This window comes from Phalacrocorax aristotelis, chromosome 1, assembly GCF_949628215.1.
Source record: "Phalacrocorax aristotelis chromosome 1, bGulAri2.1, whole genome shotgun sequence".
NCBI classification, from domain to species: Eukaryota; Metazoa; Chordata; class Aves; order Suliformes; family Phalacrocoracidae; genus Phalacrocorax; species Phalacrocorax aristotelis.
The window spans coordinates 151,064,757-151,087,464 of NC_134276.1; the positions used below are offsets into that span (position 1 = coordinate 151,064,757).

The 22,708-nt window shown below is 37.9% G+C and overlaps 1 protein-coding gene across 7 annotated transcripts in view; it reads right to left on the bottom strand.

Moving 5' to 3' along the window:
• Positions 1-22,708, bottom strand: part of ERC1 (ELKS/RAB6-interacting/CAST family member 1) — a 303,504-nt gene that overhangs the window by 231,724 nt on the left and 49,072 nt on the right. For all 7 annotated transcript variants that reach the window (XM_075115935.1, XM_075115897.1, XM_075115945.1 and 4 more), the window contains exon 3: positions 7,647-8,063. In XM_075115935.1, the coding sequence (XP_074972036.1) occupies positions 7,647-8,063 (417 nt within the window). The remainder of the gene's footprint in view (positions 1-7,646; positions 8,064-22,708) is intronic.

Genomic DNA, 22,708 nt, shown 5'->3' on the forward strand with positions numbered 1-22,708 from the left:
ACGAAAGCAACTACTGCTATGGAAATGGAATAGATGGAATATCCAGTAAGAGAACTGCATGACACTAAAGGGATGCTGACACAACAGCATCTGCTTTTTATATTGCACAGCGTCCTCCCAAATAGAAAATTCTTGTAAGGTTTTTCTTCAGAAATGCCTGTACCTCCACTGTTTGAAGTGACGCTCTGCACTTTGGCAAAGGAAATGTCCTACTTCTATCGTCTTAAGTAATTCCACTGCAATTTGGATGACATAACCTGCTGAAAAACAACACCTCCCACCTCTTGACTGCATAGTAAGGACTTAATTTTGGCAACATGCCTACAATTCTAAAGAGCCTGAAAACGGGGCTACAGGCAGACTGAACCTCCCTAGAACACAGATTTAAGTGTGGCTGCTGAAGGACACAGCAGTGCATAGATATCCATCTTAATTGTGAAATGCAGGTTATGTACTTATCTTTCAGTGGCAGAATGGAGAAATACTAATATCTTTCTGATGTATTCAGATTATATTGTGGACACACACCACATAGATGATTGAAAATGAATATTTTCATCTTCAAAACAAGACTTTGCACAATAATTAAAAGCATAGGACCACACACAGATATTGGGATCAGAAAAACACAAAACTAATCCTTTATTCCTGACAAGTTATCCATTCCGATAAAGAAATAAAGCATTATTCCTTTGTTCTGCTTTCACACATAAAGAACTTTCACACGTAACTGATATTGCTCCGTAACAGATTAGTAAAATTGAATGCAACTTAAATTCTTATAACAAGGGGTGGCTCTTATATATACATTTTATGTTTTAAATGTTTTTATATATTCAGTGATTTCTTTGTTTTAAAAAAGATCACAAAAAGGGGAAAAACCTACTTGTTCCCAAGTTAGGTGCAACATGCATGCTTTTCACTGTTAATTATTACTACTATTAAAAATATGCACCCTTTTTTTTTTTTCAGTTTAGGCAGCAGGAACTTCTATGACATGAAACAGATATGTTATTTTTCACCCTAATTTTTCAACTTTCTAAGAACTATCAAGCTACCAACCTCTGAACTAAGGAAAGATGAAAATAGTTTTATATGTCTGAACATTTTTAACTGTCATTCTTTTATAAAATGACATACAAGATATTCCAAACTACAATAGTATTAAAAAAGCAAAATGAATAAAGAATAATTTATGCATGCTCTCAAGTTGCAACAGGCCATTTTGTAAAATTTTAATCTGAAAAAGCTCTCTATGTTTTAAAACTGCTTCTAGACCAATCAAGTTACCCTAGTACAGACATAACCATGTAAATTATCTTGATTTAAATCACTTCTCCCTGCTATCTTCTTCAAAAAGTTGAAAGAATGAAGCAGCAACAGAAAAAGCAGGAACTTAGTATTTTTTAACTCATCAGAAAATGTCCCCTAGTATGATAGGAGTAAGAGTTCCAGTTACTGAATCTCTCTACTTCAGGAAACCAAAAAGTCTCTCTAAAAGTGTGTCTTATTTACGTTGCAAAATCTTGGAACAGGACAAAAGCGTGCTTTGAGATAACTCTAATTGCTCCAATTAAAATCTCTAAATCTTCCTCTGAACCTAGAGCAGAAAAGGGTAAGAATTTTAACACACACATGGAAAAAGAGCTTCTTTGCAAAACTTGTCATAGTTAATTAAACTCTTGTCAGATAAGGCAGACAATCTTTCTCTTAATTGGGCACTGTTCAGCAGTGCTCTGATGGTATGTTTAGATGGCACATCCATCCTTTCTCACTGAGCTCCTTGCTGCTGCTGTTTGGCCATCACAGTATCGAGTTCGACAAGCTAAAACTAAGTCAAGTATACGTACATTATAGCCTAGTGTGCCTGCTCGCTGCTCTGACAGACATCTACCCTAAGTGGAGACATAATAAAGAGTGCTCACAGAAATTTAGTGTTACTTCCTAGAATAAAGTGAACACTGTTCAATTCAAAACAGCTATACACAGTTCTTGTAATAAGGCCATACTAGATAACTGTAACACAGTTCACAAACAGAACTTTGTGGGGTTGCCATTTCAACAAACACTGAAGATGAAAAGAAATAATAGCTTTTTCTGCCATAGCCTCTTTCCTTAAGTTCATTGTAAATGAGTGCCCTTATGAATGACCCATTTCAGTGACTGCTTTACATACAAAGCCAGCCTTTATTTGTTAAGCACTACCATCCCTAACTCCTTAATTCAGTCTTGCACACAGTTGTATTCAGAAATCCATCTTGTCTGAATGGCCCCAATTATTAAAAAAAGAAAAAAATCAAAACCATAATTTACTACCAAATCCAGTTTTTGTGACACACAGTGCAAAGCTACTGTTGATTCTTTCCTTGTTCCACACCACTGAAACATGCAAACCTTGAACCTAGAACTGACTCCTGAAGAAACCTTCTAAGATAAAGAGCCTTCTTTCTGTTTCTGAATAAAAGGCTGTAGTCAGCCATCTGTCCCAGACCTGGATTCACAGTTCAGAGAATAACTGTTTAATTTTTGTCTATCAAATCAAATGGCTGTTTCATTCTTTATGATGACCTATGTTGCCGTTCTATTACACTGATATTTCAATTAACACCTCAGCCCACCTTCAATACATGCTTAGCCTCAAAGTTTGAGCCAACCACTCTTTTCCCAAGAGAATGGTATAGCTACAAGACTCTAACTTAAAGGGAGACTTGGTTTTGACCTCTTGCTGAAGGTATTGTCAACAGCCACATACACCCTCTCACAAGGCACTTGCAGGACTTACATATCCTTCGTGATAAATACGCAAACTGTTACGAAGGAAGAACTAGCACTATGCATGACTTCTGCATATTTTCAGGAAAAGCCAATGGTTAGGGCCATGTATGTTATCAGGACTCTGAACATAGGTTATACGCGGCATGATGGGACTGATGGCTTCAAATGGTATCGGGTAGATACCAATAAGCACACTGGCCATTGAAAATAAGAGAATACATTTGGGAACTTACCCTCGTACACCCTCTTTAGTTCTTAGGATTTGAGATATCAAAGGATATCCCTACCTGAGCACAAGAAATACAGTAATATGTCAGTATATCCTGGAGACTCCAATTAGTATATGTCATGGCACTGCTGTGAACAAAGATGTAGTTGGCTTGCAGAGTATGTACGTCCAGTAGCAACCCAGAGACAAACAGGTCATCAGATTAACTACTGTTGTAAAAGTCTGTGCTGATATCCCTTGTGAAGGAGTAAGATGGGACAACACTGCCAAAGTTGGTTGGCAAATACCTGACAATAGTACACAACGAGCAGCTTCTTTTTGTTCCTCCTCGGTAGAACCAATACAGATAGCTTTGTTTTATCCTTTCTTCTAGGCAGATGAGAAATTTGGCCTAAACTTTTTTCTCCAAAAACTCTCAAGAAGTTACCACTTTATTGACTGTGACACTAGAAGTGTATGATTTCAGTTTTTTCTTCAGATATATATTCCTAAACACAGAGGGTAACAAACAATTCAAAAGAGAAAGGTTTAACCAAGTTGGTGTAATGATGTTGGACTGTCCTTAGGAATCAGTTTGCCCAAAGTACTCCAAGTATCTAGAACACCAGATGTGGATACAATCACATCATATTCTGCCATAAGTTGCACAGATATTTGGTGTATCTAATAATCTGTGTAGCTGAGAAAAACATATTTCTACTCTGTGCGCATCTAGCATTTTGGGTGGGGGTGCAGGGAGATCGTCAAAAAGAGCACAGCAAGCTTCTTTATCTTTAGAGTTATGGCTGTCACTGTCATCACTGATAATTCTGCAACAGGTGAGTCTGGAACAATGAGGTAGCAGTTAATGTAACTTGGGAGCTATTCTGGAAGCTGCAGTCCAGCTGCTGGATTTCATCAAGTATTTCTTGCTGGTATGATAATAATTTTGTTTCTGAAAGTTAAGGCTAGAATACCAACAATAATATGAATAATTTTCACTAAGGCTTAAGAAGGGGTATTCAAAATAGCAGCCCTCTTTTTATAAGCTATGAAGCTTAAGCTTGTTTTCTCGGGTAGAGGAATGTGATGCAGCCACATCATCATCTGCTGAAGTCAAGGCATCCAGATCCATGTCTGTGCTCATATGTTCAATGAGACATTTGATTTTTCATTATTTTGTGTTAAAGACAGACTGCCTTCTGTATCAGTTGTTGCCAAATACATCCTATGCTGGATCTTTCCTACGGACTTGTATGGAAAGATTGCTTGAGTTCCCCTGAGTTCAGGACACTTGGGAAAAGCCCAAAAGTCAAACTGCTTATGGAAATGCTTCCCACTGTCTTCAGGAGAATCCATTTCATATCCTGGATATGGGACACTGAGACAGTACTCTGGGACATGATCAAAGATATGCAATATCTTCCATATGAGGAACAATTAAGTGTCATTGGACTTTTCAGCCTGGAAAAAGAGAGAACTTGGAAGGGATATGACGAATCTAAAATTGTGAGTGGCACAGAGTCTTGGTAGCGAACTCCTGCTCATTCACCAGTGTAAGAGCAAGAGGCTGTCAATGATGCTACTGGGAGACAGCTTCAAACTCAAAAGAAATTAGGTAGGCTTTTCCTGCAACAAAGAACAGGCCTGGAGAACCACTTACCAAATGACACTACAGCTTCAAAAGTTTACATAGGCTCAAGAAGACACCGACCATGTAGTCAGAATTGCAAAACCATGGAAGATACTAAACTGACAAGTCACAAAAAGTTCAACAAAACCTTCACCTGTAAATAGGTGGAAGATGGGACAGCGTTACAAGGAAGTGTCATGTTTGCTCTGTTCTTACCCTTTCCTGGGCATCTGTATAAGGCCACTGTATGAAACAGAATGCTGGGATCATTGACCTGAACCAGTACAGTTATTCCTTGGTTATGATCTTATCAGAACCACAAGTCTGGGCTCTCTAAGAATTTCCTTTCCTTAGGAAATTAGTGCAATCTTTAGTGCAATCTTCAGTACAATCCCAGTAATAGCGACAGCTGAAGAAATCAATGAATTCACATTTAATTTTCAAGGTCAGACTGCTGGCCACTGCACCTGCACTGCCTAAGAAACCACCTGATGACCTTGAGTCTCAACATCATGCTTTGAATTAAATGTAGGCTTCAAAGTTGAAAAATGAAGGGATACCTTTTTGCTTCAAGATGCAAATCTTTATTACTATTCCCAGCAAAGATTTTTACTGGAAGCCTAACACACTTGTAAAGTCAGAAACAGTACTAGCGGATTCTGACATCTCAGAACTTGCTTTAGCTAAGACGGTCAAAACTGCTATTCGAGTTTCTCAGCTTTTCTAATGCGTTAGAACATCAAGTATAAATGCTGACCTCCCAAGCACATGCAAATCCCTGCGAGATACTTATGCTTCCTTTAACGGCAATATTTAAAGAAGAGTTTAGCATGCCTTTCCAGATACTGGGAATGCTGGATATAGAACCACCAAGAAAGTAGATTGATTTCTGCAAGGCAGCTCAAAAATTCCATCACTAGTATCTGGGGTAGCAAAGGGCTAAAATAATCTAAAACTATGGAAATACAGATAAACACATAATAGAAGATAAGCTGAGGAGGTTGACACAGGTGCATCTAAGAGGTTCTGCACCGAGACAACTTCCAAGTGTGGAACAGCGACAGCAACTCTGAAGCAGATCCTGCAGAGCAGAGCAACTTGGTGCTCAGGAAGTCGGATGCTGTCAGCTACAGTTCAGCAACATCCCTGATTTTCTCCAGCCTCTTGGAACCCCAAGCATGAGACCTGAGTTTCATGCAGGCAAGCCTGAGTTCAGTTAGCTCAGTCTAGCTCAGAGCTCAAGGACAACCCTTCCTGATGTGGCCCGGTTCCATAAGGAGATAGTTTGGCATCTTTGCCCATGGCACCATGTTTCCATGGCTACTAGGGTACTCAGCTTCAAGGCTGGATCTCACACCATGTCAATGGCTCGAGCTACAAATTATAGTATGCCCAGTATTTCCCTTCTCGGTACATTAGAGCTGGGTGAGCAGCAAGGATTAATTAATTTTTAAATGATAGATAAACAGCATTTGCACGTTCAAAGTCAGTAAGTCATCTCTACCTTCTCCAGGAAATCTTTTACCATAAAGGCTAGGATTTAAATGATTAATGATTTCCAGACACGTGTGAATGAAACAAGAATTATTATCTCTCTACATCTACTCATCAGTAGCAGAAACAAAAGTAACTACATTCCTAAAAAACTACCCAGCTCCTGCCAGCTTTTCATTTATGTTGCTGGACTTAAAGCAGAAACAAATGGAAGCCATTTGGGGCTCGTCCTGAAATAGATATAAGAATTGGAACAGAATTATCATTGGTTGCTAAATAAAGGAAAAACTGTAGTGTAGAAACTCTGGAATCATATTATCTTCACTCCAGACACTCAAGAGATTACTGCTCTAAAAAAATAAATCTGGCCTAAATGTGGCTCAGAAATGCAATGGGCTCTAGCTTTCTTATATAAATGCTTGCAAGAGCACAAGTATGATGGGTCAGGCGATGGAAAACATACAAATAAGAGGTATTAAGAAGTATTTATTTGCTGCAGACACTCATCTCAAAAACCGCTGTGCCAGACCTTGCCTCTCTGGTGTCTTAGAGAGGGGCTTAAATCTTGTGTATGTGTCAGGCTTTCACAGAAATGCTGAACCACAAAGTAGACATGCAACACCCAGAACAGGTCATTGGATTCACACACACATTACACATACCTGTACAGCTATCAATTAATGCATTCAAACTACAGAGATATGTAAAATAATCTTTACAGAAAATCTTATCATTAGCGAATACACACACATACATACATACCTGTGTACGTACATAACGCATGCTGATTTACCTGCCTTTTAGAAGTTAATATAACACTTTCAGAGGCTGGTTGACAAGAGGAAAATGCATTTAACAATATCAAGAAATTTAATGACACTGGCTACAGAACAACTCATTTATTTTCCTTTATTTTTCTAAGACACTTGTATGTAGCCTATATTTTATTATAATTAGTTTAGGATGATTAATAGCGAAGAATGCCTGCCATTGTCCTACTCCAAGGCTCAATACAGATATAACAATGGTTTTTCTTTTCTGTTTTCAGAGGGATGGGGGAAGGGGTTACTACGTGTGCAGCAGTGTCCCTTTAAGTAATCTTTTTTTTTGGCTGTGCATCCAGGGTAGCTAATAGTTTTATCAAATACCCTTCACAGCAAGACGACTGTTTCCATGGAAACCGTAGAGCAATCATCCATTACTCCGGCAAAGAATTCTCAGCTCACTCCTAAATACAGGTAGCTACTTTCTCTCAAACTAAAACAGAACGGAAGAATGAATCGTCTGTGTGACAATTCACCTCCAGGGCTTCATATGGAGACAACGGAGGAAGTGGGGCCTAAAGCACAAAACCCCAGAAAGCACATGCAAGGAAGCCATAAAGAAGTTTTAAAACAGGGACAAATTCTGTCAAGTCTATAATGTAAAATACAGCTTACAGAAAAGATGGAAGATTCTTCCCCTTACAGCTGTGAAATGGAGAGGAGACAGAGAAGAGCTTAAGATTGGAGACAAACCCAGAGCTGGGTCACTTACCTCTCTCAGCATGTTGTTTTCTTTCTCCTTCTGTTCAAGAAGGCTCTCCAAGTGGTGCACGTGCATCTCTGCCTCAGCCAATCGTCTTGTTCGCTCATGATCTTCCTCAGTGGCTTTTGCTGACAGACCTTTACTCTGCAGCATCTCCAGCAGCTTTTTGATGGACTCATCACGTGCATTTAATGTCTGTTTCTGTGTCTCAATACGCAGTTCCATTTCTTCTAAGGTTTTACGTAGCAGGAAGAGTTCCTTGGCCTGGCGTTCGTGCTCCGCATGAAGTCGTTGGAAGTTTTCCTCTGTCAGCTCTGCCACAAAGGGCTCACTGGTTCTAGTGCTGCTGTCCTGCTGGAACAGCTGGTTCAGGTCCCGCTGGATCCGAAGCTCATCTTGGAGAGCCTGAATAGTCATCTGCATATGCTAAAAGAATAAATAAATAAAATCAGAGGATTCCCTTCACTGAAGAAGTAAAGAGAACAGTATGAGCCATGCCAGTCCTACTGAACTATCAACCAAGATGAAACCGCAACACCAAGAGACCAACATTGTTTTTTGAAAGCAGAATTGAGGTGGAACTGGGTTATACTACAGAAATTTCAAGTCCCTCCTATGCCTGATAGAGGTTGCTTAACACTAGAAACCTCTTATTCAGGTGACTCTCTCACGTCCATCAACGTGAGTGAGTCACTATTTCAAATAGGAAAATGTCAGTAGGCATTTTTTCCCAAATGTTTGCCTACTCTGTAGAAGAATTCTGCATAAGAAATCCTTGACTAGAATTACTATCTTACCAAAGCAGAGGGACACATGACTATTAGAATTTACATACCATCTAATAAAACATAATCAGCCATGAAAGCTCCCAATGTCTTCAGTACTAACACTACATGTAGCACAGGTTTCCCAGTTGTCTTATAGAAGAAACTTCAGCATGTCAGGGAGAACCACAACTACAGAAAACTGGATATATGCTGACTGGGGAGGAGGGTCACGTCATACAATTTTAGGCATGAGGATTTTAGTACAGAACAGAAATTACCACCTTACAAAGAGGAATGTGAAGTCAATCAAATGATCAGCAGTAATTTGTGGTTGTGCAAGTCAATAAATCTTGTCTCAGTGACTCTGAATACAGTGGGTTAATATAGTGGGATAATATGGCAGAAGCACAGTTTGCCTAGAAAAAAGTCCTCACTTCATATTTAGATAAACATATGCTTTCTCCTCTGCAAGATGTAAGTATTAAGACAATAACAGAGAAGTACTAACACACTGAACAAAGATCTGATTACCAGGGACGAGATACACACCAAATGATACATCTCTACTCCCTTAAGGGTAGCAGACATGCTTACAGTTTAGTCTGATGCTGAACAAGTCAGACGGACCGATCTCTGGGGTCTACCTTTATATTACAAAAATCAGTGTCTGCAATACAGCTACTTCCAGTATTCACTAGGACTAAAGTACTAGTTAGTTAGTTACAATCTATTATCAAGCTTGACACGGACGACACACTCTTAAGGTCTATCATAAAGATGGTGCCAAATTAATATGTCTGATATAAATCCAAATACTTCATTTCACTCAAATATTTCTGAAAAGAGGAGATGTAACAAGATTTGGGTTTAAGTGTTACTTCAAGAATATATTTATCACAATTCTCATGTAAAATTCCTTGGGAGATATTCAAAAGCTGTCTGGAAATAGCCCTGGGCAACCGGCTCTAGATGGCCCTGCTTGAGCAGCAGGGTTGGACCAGCTGACCTCTAGAGGTCGTGTCTAACCTCAACCATCCTGTGATTCTATGAAAAGACAATAGACAGAAGACAGTATTTGCAGCACAGTTACCTACCCTTTAACCTGTTTTAGAAACCTTAAAGTTAGTAGAAAGGTACATAAAGGCAGTCCAATCCCATTTTCTTTACAAAAGTCAGTACTTCAGTCTGAGTACTTCCCCTCAAAAATTCACTCGGTTGAAAATCAGCCCCATGAAAACCAAACAAAATGTCTTTCCAGACTGATCCAGTTGATGGTGTCACTACACCAATGCTGATCCTGGTGCAATGCAGGGGTGGGAACATGCAGGCAAGGAGCTGGTGGAGAAGGAAATGGAACCATCCTTTATGGTATCAGCATAAACTGAAATCAGCTTAAATAAGTAGCTTCATGATTGATTTAAGATGCTGTAATTGCCTTTTCTTCTATTTCAATAACACAATACTTAGCAGTTACTAATTCTGTTAAACTAAAGCTACACTTTAGGTTATAGAATCTGCGTGATAACATAATACATGAATATTAGGTGAGGGGATAATTAATTACTCTTCTAAAAGGTACATTGTGTTTATGTGTCGGTGGATGCTCAGATTTATTTTCAAGTCAACATTTAGCAGTGTATGAAAAGAAAAGAAGTATCTCAAGGGAGTCAATACGGATTTCAAAAATGTTTTTAGAAATCACTTTATCTTTCTTTTTAATTAAATATTTCAATTTTCATTTATTGTCATTTCTCCAAACCACTGTCAAAGCGAGAACGTCAGTCAACCTCCAAGCCTTCAAACCGAGGCACTACCACAAATGTGTCAGTGTGCAGATAGGCAAAACAGCTACATCTGTTCATTTAATATATGTTGACCAAGCTGTAAAAGAAAATGTACTGCACTCAAGAAAAGGTTTGCCTCATCTGTATCTATACAGCACCAATAAAGTCAGTAGGACAACAGCAGTAGTGAGAGAATACTCTTACATTTCGTTAAACAATAGCCTCAGTAGATCTAACTTTACAATTCCACACATGAGTTAATTCTATTTGTATTTGAGAAGCCCTACTTACCCACAGCCCAGCTGTGTGTTGCTCCTCCAGCTAACAAATTCCCACATGCTTCCACCTGCCCCTCCACATACAGCCACTTCAGCATTTCCTTTCTCCCAGGCGAGAAAAGAGCTGCTTCTGAACGACCACATCATCTGCTAAATGAAATTACTTCCTCTACTCAGTGTTGTCTCAGAATCAAACTTGGGTTATTTATAAACATCAATGGACTAAATCGCCACAACCAAACTCCTGTATTTTTACCATTTGATCTGCTGTGAAATCTCATTTCAGGTTACAAAGTCAAAAACTGTGTCTCAGACCCACAGAAATTATCTCCCTCGAAGTTGGAAAAGGCCCCATGCAACTTTTGGGTCAAAGAACCAAAATCTATTATATGATTCAGAAATATGATATGAAATAAAATTTAATACCAGTGACAAACAGTATTTCTTGGTATCCATCAGTCTGTTAAACAAGGACAAGACAGTTTGCAAAACCTGACATAAATGGTAAGCAACTTCCTTGAATTCAGTTTCCCAGGAAAAATGAAAAGGTAGAGTGAGAGGAAGGGTTAACATTGAGCTTATGAATTACTATTGCTGTTCTCTGAACTGCTCAACTGAAAACAAACTTCATTATGTGCAAGGTAAATGGAAAATATGCGGCAGAAAATTATTCTGTGCTTTTGACACCCACTCCTTTCCAACATGCAAGGTGTATGCAAAATTGGTTCTTTTCTCTGCTTTTCAAAATTTTTTTTATGATTTTCAGAGTAACAGAACAATACCCTTTATTAGTTGGCATCATAAATAAACTACCTTTTCAGCTAACATAGCTGCTCTTCTATATCATTTCAAAAGAAAACATTCTTTTCCCACTGAAGGAGCAGGCAAGTCTTATTAGCTTCTCATCCATTTCTTAGACTTCACTTTTAAAACAGTGACTATCCCAGAAAGGCAAAATATTTTCCAAGTTCATGCAATACTAGCCACTGAGGCTTAATTCTATTTCTAGGACCTGACTAGAGACCTCAATCAAACTTGACAAATACCGTTGAAATTGTCTTATCTAGAAATAAACAAGTAAAAATACTTAAAATAATGCTGAGTTTGGTTACATCATGCTCTGCTGAATAAGTACCGATCACACTTTCTTTAAATAGCTTAATAAAGGTAATATAATTAAAGTCAAAGCAATTATGTTGAACCTGTACTTTGCTTGAAGCTTATTGCTCTTATTTCAGACCTTGAGGATTCCCTGCTTTTTCAAGTAATGAAAACTGGTCTTTAAGCCTCACTGACAATTATACCTACACCTGCAAATCACAGATATTTTTGTGAGCACAGTTCTCTAGTAAGTCTCTTGCTGGTTACGCCCAATGTACTTTTCTCTTGGCAGAGCCAAGTCCCTTCAGGCTCACTTCAAATCTAAATCCTAAAAGGTGTTCCTCTGCCTGTATTACTTCTGTGGGGCAACTTAAAGTTTGCTAAGCGGGCTCTATGCAGGGAGAGTTTGCCTTTCATGCAGCAGCACAAAATTTACATCTGTAAGTAGCAGAACATGATTCAATCTTCGCCTCCACCTAAAAGGATTCAATTTCCCACACCTTGGCAGATTGCTTAGATGAGTTTCCAACCTACAGTATGAATAGAACCAATGATACAGAAGTTCCTTATATTTGGTTCACAAAGCAGTCCTGTTGTTGCAGTTGCAGGATAATGCAACGTACCTATTGCTACATCGGTGAGTTTGGGAACCTTGCTGCAGGCAGCTCTTTTCATCTTTCCCTGTTGAAGCTTTTCCATTTTGCATGAAATATTTGAAGATTCAGTAGGCCTTACAGAAAGCACAGAAAGTAGGCCTAAAGAGAGCACAGCTCCTTATTCTAACTGGTAGAACACATCAGAACAGAAAGACCTGAATAGCAATACTTCCAATTATCTTAAATATTTATCTTACCATTCCAAAGGAAGGAGGGAATGTACATTTTAACACAGACAGAAAAAGGAATTTAATTGATACTCCATGGCCAAGACCTGTATTCTAACCCTACATTTCAGATCAAAAGGAGGCAGCCGTTGCTACTAGCATGATCTTGAAAGAAAGGATTAAATTGTGACATGCTTTTTAAAGAAAGGATTTCTACACTCATCTTTGCAAGACAGAGCTTGACCTACCGAGCTACGGTGTTTAAGATTCAAATGCACATTCGTCTGGTTTTGGTTGCCTGATTTAGGCTATTTCCACTGCAGATTCTGTCTTTGTAACTATCATAATCAGATACATAACTCATCCCACACTTTATTAAAGAAGTCTAATTGCCTAAATTAGAACTGTGGGTTCTGCAACAGAGGCAAGGCAGCTAGGCACAGAACACTTCTGCGGTTAAGTTCTCCTTAGTCTCCTGGATTTAAATTCTAAATAGGGTAACCAGGGAAATTAATTTTTTAAATACCAGGAAAAAATTCAGTATGTTCAGGAGATGCCTGTCAACAACTGGCAAAAATTAAGTGAAGAACCTACTCTTTCCCAGCAGCAAGAGAAAACACAACGTGCAATTATATGACATTGTGTCACAGAAATGTGTCACAATGAGGTGGGAAGCATTGTTACTTTCTGCCAAACTCAACGACTTAAAAAAATTCTCGTCTAGGGTGATGGAAAGGACAGGGAGAAAAAGAAACGTCCTAACTAGAGTACTTGGTGTGTTAGAAAAGCTTCAGCCTGGGAGTTAAAGGTTCAAGCTCTTTGTCATAACCTTCGTACATCCCAAATGATGCTCTAGTCAGTAGGCAATAAGCTATTCTTGGGTGGATCTCTAACAAGATATTCTTACAGAAGGATTGAGATTCTGCTTTGTACAAATATCTGAATATTGACTGTCTATGGAATTTAAACCCACATCTCCCACATCCCAGTGTCATAAAGGGAGGATGAATCTCATCCCAAGATCTTTCTCTGAATTAGCCAAGAGACCCCTTAGCAGTGAGCATCCCTGACCAAGTCTATGTCCTGCTCAGGGGTTGATCTAATCTCACTCTCATTTTTAATAGGAAATTCCCCTCCACAGGGAAGAAATTTTTTCCTAACAAAAGTTTTGCTGAAATCAACAGATTCAATAAAAGTTTCTTACAAAAGTATTATTGAGAAACTTAGCGAACAAAAATCTCCTGATTACTACTACTGTTAACCCACAATACCAGTACATCCTGTACTGAATGACAGCTTTATCATGTACATGTATTTGGCAGTTTTCTGCAAAACTGCTCAGTGATCAAGTGGTTTTTCATGTAGAAAACAGTGCTTGGAAAGACATAGGACAGGTCTGCATTTATTTAAAACCTACCACATATTTCTGTATTTGTTTTTCAGGATCCAACCCAGAGATAAAGAAAAAAATAAAAAAAGAGACACATGTAATTTGTTAATTGACCAAAAACTAGGTTTCCAAAGATGCCAGTTTACAGCTAATCTTTTATTGAGCCAACTATTTTTACAGCTGGGAAAAACAGAGAAGCTTTCAGCTACAAAAGCCCTTCCAGGTCTGAAGTAGATGTAGTACCTACAAACACTTCCTCACTTCTGTCTTTAGATCATCATGACTGCAATGCTACTACTCTATTTACAATAATTTACAATATTTACTCTAATTACAGTAATTACAATATATTTTATTTCAGTATTTATCCAGTAAGGTCTACCCTCAAATGTAAGTCACCAGAAAATGACAGAACTGAAAGGTGCTTTTTTTGCAGGCAAATCTGCATGCACAATCACAACTTTTGCATTATGACAATTCCTCTTCACATTCCTTACAATGGATAATTCCAAACATTTAAAAGATGAACCACATTCAGCTCGAAAGAGATCGCATGCCAAATGCTAGAATAGGATTTGGTCACTATAGGAAATCATTCACTCCCATTCTCAAAGAGTTAATGTTTTGTCGGCATTTCTGGGAAATATATTCTGCTGAATGCACCGAAGAAGCAAAGGCCTGGCTGTCTGAGGGATTACCTGCTGACATTCAGCTGCAGCCCACGCAAAAAAAATGGAAAAAAGGACTAATGTCAGGTGTCCAGCAGGGCTGTGATGAAACAGAACTTGCTGATTCCAGAAATGCTACATATTCCCTGTAAGGTGGACCAGGGGCTTCAAAACCCTTATTTAAATGGAAATGAATGAGTGTTTTTTTATAATGTTTAGCTTAGATACAAAATACAGCTATGATTTTAATAGGATTTAGTCTGCGAGACTGAAAGGAAGAAACTTGTATTTTGAAGACAACCGTAAATAGCATTATCTCTGAGACAGCAGAAGGGCAAGATGGTAAAAAAGCACTATAGATAAAGAGCTTAAGTTGTCAGTAATACATTTGTCAGCTGAACTAGACTCACACAAAATGACTCATTTGGTTTAAGGGGGCAGCATGCAGCACCCTAATTCCTTCACCCCTGTCGGTATTAAAAAAAACAAAATTACAAAAAACCCCAAACTCCAAAAAAAAAACCAACCAACAAACCAGAAGCCACCCAGCAGGAATGAATTTAAACTCCAAAAGTAAGCAGATCAGAAACAACCTAATAAACCTGTAGCCACAGAAGAACCAAAACTGCAAGGCAATCACCTTGTACTAAGTGTACAGGTATGTCCATAAAAAGGCTGCAAGGTAAAACAGAATAAATGCAGTACACCGGTTATCCAGTGGTAAATGTCTACATGAAAGGTTTTACCTATGGTACACAAGGAGCAGCAAAAGAAGTTTTATTTACAAAGAAAAGAAGTTTTTGAAGTTTTTAACTGTAAAGTTGAATTGTAAAGTTTTTAAGTTTACAGAAGTTTACAAAGAAAAAAAAAGTAAGCCAATATATTTTCCAAGGAATAAAGTATGTATATGGGCAGTTTCTATACTGATATACCTGACAATACCTGATGCACAGTAAAAATATAACTTATTCTGAAGAAATTTGTGCACTTACATGTATGATAAAACTTAAAATTCTGACTAAGCGTAGGCAAACCTAGTGAATTTCTGAAAACATCGGTTTATCTATCAGGCTTTGAGCTATGAATACAATACCAACATTCTTCTGGCTTCCTAAGGGACGAACCAATTTGAGCTCTGTGGCAGATATCACAAATGGTCTAGTAAACAATAGAAGACTAAGGAAATTATTTCCGAAGTCATACCAGTTAGTCCCAGCTACCATGTGTCTAAATTTCCAAAGATACATCTAGGTTAGTAGTTTAGCATGCTTCAAAAGCTTTTTCTCATGCAAATCTTCCTAGCATCTATATTTCACACCCTGAGCATCAGCATGCTATGATCCTGGAGTGCAGAAATGGAATTCTTTTAAGTGTCCCTCATCTTTCTTGAGAACAGGCATTTTGGGATTAGGGCAAACACTTGGAATTTCTCATCAGAATCAACAATTTCCATACTGATTTTAACTGTTATTTCCCCCTAGGCTGTCCAAATTGGGTTAGCATCACACTACTTAAATATAATGTTTTATTTATATACAAATATGAGCTTTGATTATTTGCTTTTATGTTGCTAATGAAACAAGAGTCCTTGCATATACGTAGTTTCACACATTGCAGTAAGATAATTCTTTATAGTTTCTGTCTCCCCTGTCTGGCAAGTGTAAGCTTCTTTTGCCACAAACTGTGTTGATAAAATAAATCCTCATGTAAGAGGTTTCTGTAAAAAAGAAAAAGTCAACACACAAACATCAGACTGATCTATATTCGGGCCAGCATTATAGAACTTGTAGAATTCAATCTTATGCAATTTTACATGTGTATCCAAAACACTCGATTTCATCCATGGTATAGATTAGTTCTAAATGTTGCATCCACGGAGTAAGTGCTTAAGTGCCATGTTTGGCTTTTGTGAACCTCTCACCCCATGAAAATATTTCAAAATTATTACAGTACTTGAAGGAAGGAGAATTTTAACATTTACATATGTATAAATGTCTAATATTTTCCAATTACTAGCGTCTATATGAAACATGACTCATTTTGTTAATAGATTAGGAGCTTTTCTGCAAAAACATATTCTTAATAGTCACCTCTATTAGGGAGGTCAGCAAATATATCTTTCCATTAGCTGATGCAAGGAATCAATCCAAGATAAAAGGTGCTCTGCTACACAGCCTTTCATCTCGTGTTCAGTATTTTCCAAGATATGAGCATACATCAACACTACGTTCTAAAAAGGAAAAATAGCAGATGATTGATAATGAAAGAGCACTATACAAAAAAAATCAATGCACAAGAAAGCTGTTGACTACTTTATCCACATCACCTTCCCCCTACCCCTCCACAAATGTAAGCCCTCTTCTATACTAGTTGGTTTGGAGAGATTACACTATAAATCTCAGTGCACACATGCAGGGGTCCCACAATATTTTGACTGAAATATTTTGAATAATTGCATCTGTATGCAAAAAACCTATACCTCTCATGCAAGGGTATAAATTATGGAAGAGGCATGATCTTTAAAGCTTTTTGAATACTTCAAGCTTGTGACTCTGAGGACGGAAGAAACAATTACAAGGTAGGCTGTGATACATAGATTGATACTATTTCAAAGAGTTAGTTTTAATATAAAACAGTAAGCTTTTCAACTTCTGCTTGCCCATAGCAATACAATGCTTTCTTCTTCCTGTCAATCTGGAATGCAGCATAGTGGCATCCTTCACTTGCGAGCAACAGTGGAAGATCTCATGAACTACCTGATGCTCAGAGAATATGGATTGATGACCATAGCGGTCAATGATCTTTCCAAACTTGTGCCTCCAGAAATTGAGCTGCTGTCCAGATAAGACCTCAAGAGCCCGATACTTGGCTGGTCTGCTGAAGAAATGAAATATTTGCTAGCCCCATCAGACTGAACTATAAAACCTGGACAGTGACTCACCAGCAATCTGAAAACACTGAAATTTACTGGTGTTTTGTTTGTTGGCATTTTCAAGACATTTTCTTGAGCAAGAAAAGCATCAGATGACCAGATAGGGCCGTAAATGTGAGAAGACTGCACGAAGGACTTGATCCTGTCAAATAACAGAACATGTGACATTCAGGAACTCATGAACAACATACGGCTGTACTGCGACACATGGAAGGTTCTTGCCAATGGAGTCTTTGCACAATGTTCAACCAAGATAGGGAGATAACCAACAGCAATAACTAGCTGCTGCCTCTCAGCTGCACAGACCATGTGAAGAATGAGACTTTGCCAGCCTGCTTATAATTTTCCTTCTGCTGATTCAATGGCAACCTTGCAAGGCAAAAGTCATCCTAGTGAGATGACTACAGAGTACGGAGGATCTGTATGCCCAACACCTCGTCCCACTGTTTCACAAGAAGATGGGATCAGTTTGGCTATGTCAAGGTAATACTTTCATCCTTGCTTTACTTGTTCATAGTCTCTCCAATACGTCTTCCTAACTGCTTTCTATCCCATACATAATTGTAGGCATTGCATCTTCCCACATTTGCCACACCATCAGTTCTTCAGGAAAAGTAAAACAAGTGTCCTGGAAAAGCATTTGCAAGTGGTTTTCTTGTTTTAAGCCACAATAAAGAAAAATGCAGACTTTCATACACAATTGGCCCAAAATGATATCTGAAACAAGCGCAGTACCCAGGTACATCACCAGCCACTGTAGAGGACTATAATTTGTGCACTGGTATGTACAGGGTCGGGGGGAACCCAAACAAAAACAACACCCAAAAATCCCTCATTCATTGTCCCTTCTTGAAGTATGAAGCATGGGGTTTTTTTAGAGTTATCAATGCACAGCAGTCAGCCACAATGGCAGCAAGCATTTGAAGTCCATCTTGCAAGATTAGGGCTTGAAGTTCTCACAAGCAAATCAAGTTCTTGCCAAATGGAAGATATGCATCCCTTCCATCTTCACAACTTTTCTCATTTTCTTTGAAATGCAAGCAGGAAGAAAATATAAATCTTTTTTTAACAAACTTACCACAGCAGTAGCCAGCAGTGAGGCTCAGCTAAGCCTTTTCAAACTTCTGGCTTTTTGACATGATACATGTTATCTTCTCAGCTCGCTGCCATCAAATATTGGCTACACTCAAAGAAACAGACTTGAAAGTGTTTTTTTTCTGGATACGTCAAGTCTCTTATGCTGAGTAGAGTTTTGGGAAGACAGACAGATCAAATGTGTTACTGGAATTTCAGGATAAATTTAGAATATGGCTGCAATAATCACTGTCCCTGTGAAAGAACATATAAAAAACCTCTGATCAAAATGTTCTGGCACTTACCCTTGTGCTGAAATGACAGCAGCACCTTTGACGGCAAAGCAGAACACAGCACATTACACTAAGTTCTAAAGGAGCTTTCTTTGACCTTTAAGAGGCAACACAACACCCCCTTGAGGGAGTTCAAGAGGTAAGTGACAGGAAATGAGGAAGTCCAGCACAACCCACCTGAATAAAAGGCATTCACATTTCTCCTAGATGTACCATGATCATGATAGACGCTTCGCTCACGTGCTGCTGTGGAAGTACAAACTCAAGGATTTTCATTATGAAAAGCTTTACTGGATCCTAGAATGTGATGAAAATACCTAAACAGAAAAAATTTTTCCATTCATAAGAGTGGTTCTTCCCTGCAGACATCTTTCTGCTAGGTATGAGAATTTGCAAAGCAAGAGGTAATTCCCTCTGGCAGCAGTGCTCAGCCACCCAACACTCAAGCCATCAGGTGCAGTAAGTTGGCTTCACAGTATACATCAGAAATGCATCTGATCAGAATGTGAGTCAGACAAGCTAAATGGGTATCCTGCAACACAACTGACAGCTAGAACGACTTTTGTCAGTGAAAAGCTTTAATAACTGTTCTTTCTAATCTTGCACATCACTCTAGGAATCAAGGCAATAGATAGAAGAACATAAAGGAGATCCAGGTTCACAGTAATAAATATAAAACTATCTAACATAGAATAGTCTTGCATTGCCCATGGATCAAAATGGACAGTTGGTATAGACTGCGTTGGTAAAAATCATTTAGAGTAAATCTCTCACTGAACGAATCCTGTCTCTTAATAAATCTTCTCAGGAACTACTTACTCATGAATCATTACTACATGGTCATTCAAGCAGTATGTCATGCTGTTAGGCTTCTTGCAGAGCAATGACTGAACTCTCTTGCTTCTTTATATACCAGACTGAGAATACATAACTGTTCAAGATATGCAAAAATAGAGATAAAATGGATAGAAATGCTGTACAATACATTCTTTTGGTTCTGGTTCAAGTGCATTTATGCAAATCGCCTTGTAACCAAGTGCTCTGCATTTAAAAAATTATTCAGAGAAGCATCTTAATCTGTTGATACATCTGTATGAACAACTGTCAAGACAGAAAGGAGAATGGAATTCCCTGTTGTGAGTTCAAGGTGCCAATCTGTCAACTCTAGCAAGAGCTTAAGCACAGCATAAGTGTCTGAACACAGATATTAATCTCAGAGCTACATGTTTTATAAGAGTCTGTTAATTCAGAACTAAAAAAAAAATTGAAAAGGGCTTGCAGCATTAAAAATCTAGAAAGCTCATTTGTCTACTGTTATGCATTTTATTTCAGGGAAACAGAACAAGGTGTCTTCTGAAGCCCCAGATACTCCTCATCTGTTGGGTATGTTCTGGCACCTAGAAACAATTAGGGAAGGGACTCCCTCTTTCTAATCCATCTGAGTGCAAGGCTGAAGGGCCAATGGTGATACATATTTAAATGCAGCAATTAAGGCACACTTCAGAACAACTTGCTGTGCTTTTCCTGAGAAATAATTTTATATGGCCCGCCCGCCCCCACACCCCTTTCTTGCAGCTTTTGCAGACAGTACTCATTAGTCAGGACACAGACCAAAAATTAAATAAAAGTTAAATGAAGCAGAGTTTAGCTCTTTTTTCACCCAAATGGATGCCTAGATGAGCTCTACCAGACAGTAGGCTTGTATACCTCATCAACAGAGAAACCCTGAAGATATTACTAAGAAATGACCCCATAATCCTGGCTTTCATAATACTTGCATTCCTTTTAAATTTCACCTAACGTTGGCATATGTTTTACTCATGATTAAAACAGTCTGTTAGTACCACTGCTTTGAGATACTTTTGCTACAGAGATTGTCAGCAGACAATTTACAAACTCAAGACTGGAATTAAGTGCCCCAAATTCCTGAACTACGCACTAGTCCAAGAAATGGAAAGCAGAAATCCATCATGCCCCCAAAACTGTCTCTCTGATTCTAGCTATGCTCATGAAAGATTTCTACAATTTTATCTTTTTCTAGCATTTATTTCAATTTATCAGATTTTCACAAAAGAACACCTTTTATGTGTGCACTTTAATTTCATACATTACGTACCTTAGTCATATCATTCTTTTTAAATAATTTCCACCCCTACATCACAAAATAAAAGCCACTTTTAAAGTTTAGCATTCCACTGCAAGAATGGGTTTGGGTTTGGGGTTTTTTTTTGGTCAGAGTTAGAAATTTGCTCATTTTTTTAATCTGATTTTGTTTTCTGAGAAAAACCTCATTAAAAATCCTGATATAAAATATTCAATAAATGTAAAAGGATAGCTGTTAACATGATATACTACTCTAAAAATAAAACTCCGTTATTTGATTAATTTTTTCAAGGAAAGGACAGAACAGTTCCTCTTGAGTAACCTACCATGAACAATTTACAAAAAAAAAAATATCAGTGGCAATTTAACTGTTTTAATTTAAGTGACAGCTGTTGAAAAAATAACCAGTTATTAAATTACTTCATATGGTATATTATGCAGAATGGGTGAAAAAAAGCTTTTTTTTTTTTTTAAAAAATCACTATCTGAACTAGTGAAGAGGGATTTATAAACTCAAACCACAGCTACTGTCAGAGGAATGGAATATATAATAGGGGACTAATACCTTACAAATGTAACCTTTCCTTAGTAAAGATTAAAGTAAAATAATTTTTTAAAAAGTTCTAGAGAACAGCTAAGCAAATGACACAGTCACATTTCTATTAGTCAAAAATCACGATCATATCACTTTCTCACCATTGCTTTCCTTGAACCTAGATTATCAATCCTTCAGGCAGCAACTGTCAGTTTGATGTATGTGCTGGTGTAACAACCAGAATAATACAATACCAACTCTTAAACACAACCACAGTATAAATAGTGAATCAAACTGTTAAAGCAGAAAAGGATTGAGAGCAATAAATAATGAATGAAGGCTTTCATGAAAGCATTACTGTTCTCATGGTCTAAAGGTCTGAGCACAAGATTTGTATGGAGAGGGGATAACTCTTCCAGCCGATAAACAAAAAAAACAGCTTTCAGCACACTAGTCCTTTAGGCTTTGCTGTTTTTGTATTAAATCTTTTAAACTATATAGAAGCAAAGAACAAATACAGTGAACATAATCACTTGATTATGTTCTTTAAAAACAGTATCTTATCTAGTCTATAATAGATAAATCTATGTTTATCTATCTAGATAAAAAAGACTATATATATCTAGTCTTTTTAGAATTCAGTATTGGTTTACTGCATATTTTATTTTTTTCCCATGTCATGCCCACAGCTGTCTCCTCACTATCCCACAGACAATTCTATCTCACAGGAGTTTGTTACTGTAATGAACTCCCTCCATAATATCCCCTCCTTATCTACAGCTACCAGCCAGAATTTTTTCTACTGAAACTGAGTAGCATTACTAAGCGTAAAATTTCTAAATTTGTTCTCAGCTTTAAAGCTGCTGCTTCTGTCCCTTTTCCTCCCATAAAAAAACCCAGAGGTTTCGATCTAAAAGTTCATTTGCCCTTCTCTCGGCTATGTCATTTAATCTAGCAAGATGTTTTATTTTTCTACAAGCCTTGAGTTGGCCTCTACAACTCCACTCTTTGGAGATGTTTTTCCCCTCAAAAAAGGGGAAGTATTGTCATACAGATCATCAGAATACTTTATTGTACCCTGAAAAAGTTGTATTACAGTAACATAGACATGAGTAGTACAACTTTGTTACAATCTCTAGTGTCTATTTTAAAGTAAATACAAAAGGTCAAGGCTGATGCTAATATGAGGCTTCTTTCCGAGCTCTCTTCTGAAAATAAAAAAAATTTCCTTGGAACAAATCTGTGTATTACTGATATAATAATGAAGTAACACTTAGGCATAATGGCACCTAGACACTCAACTTAACTTAATTTTCCCAGAAG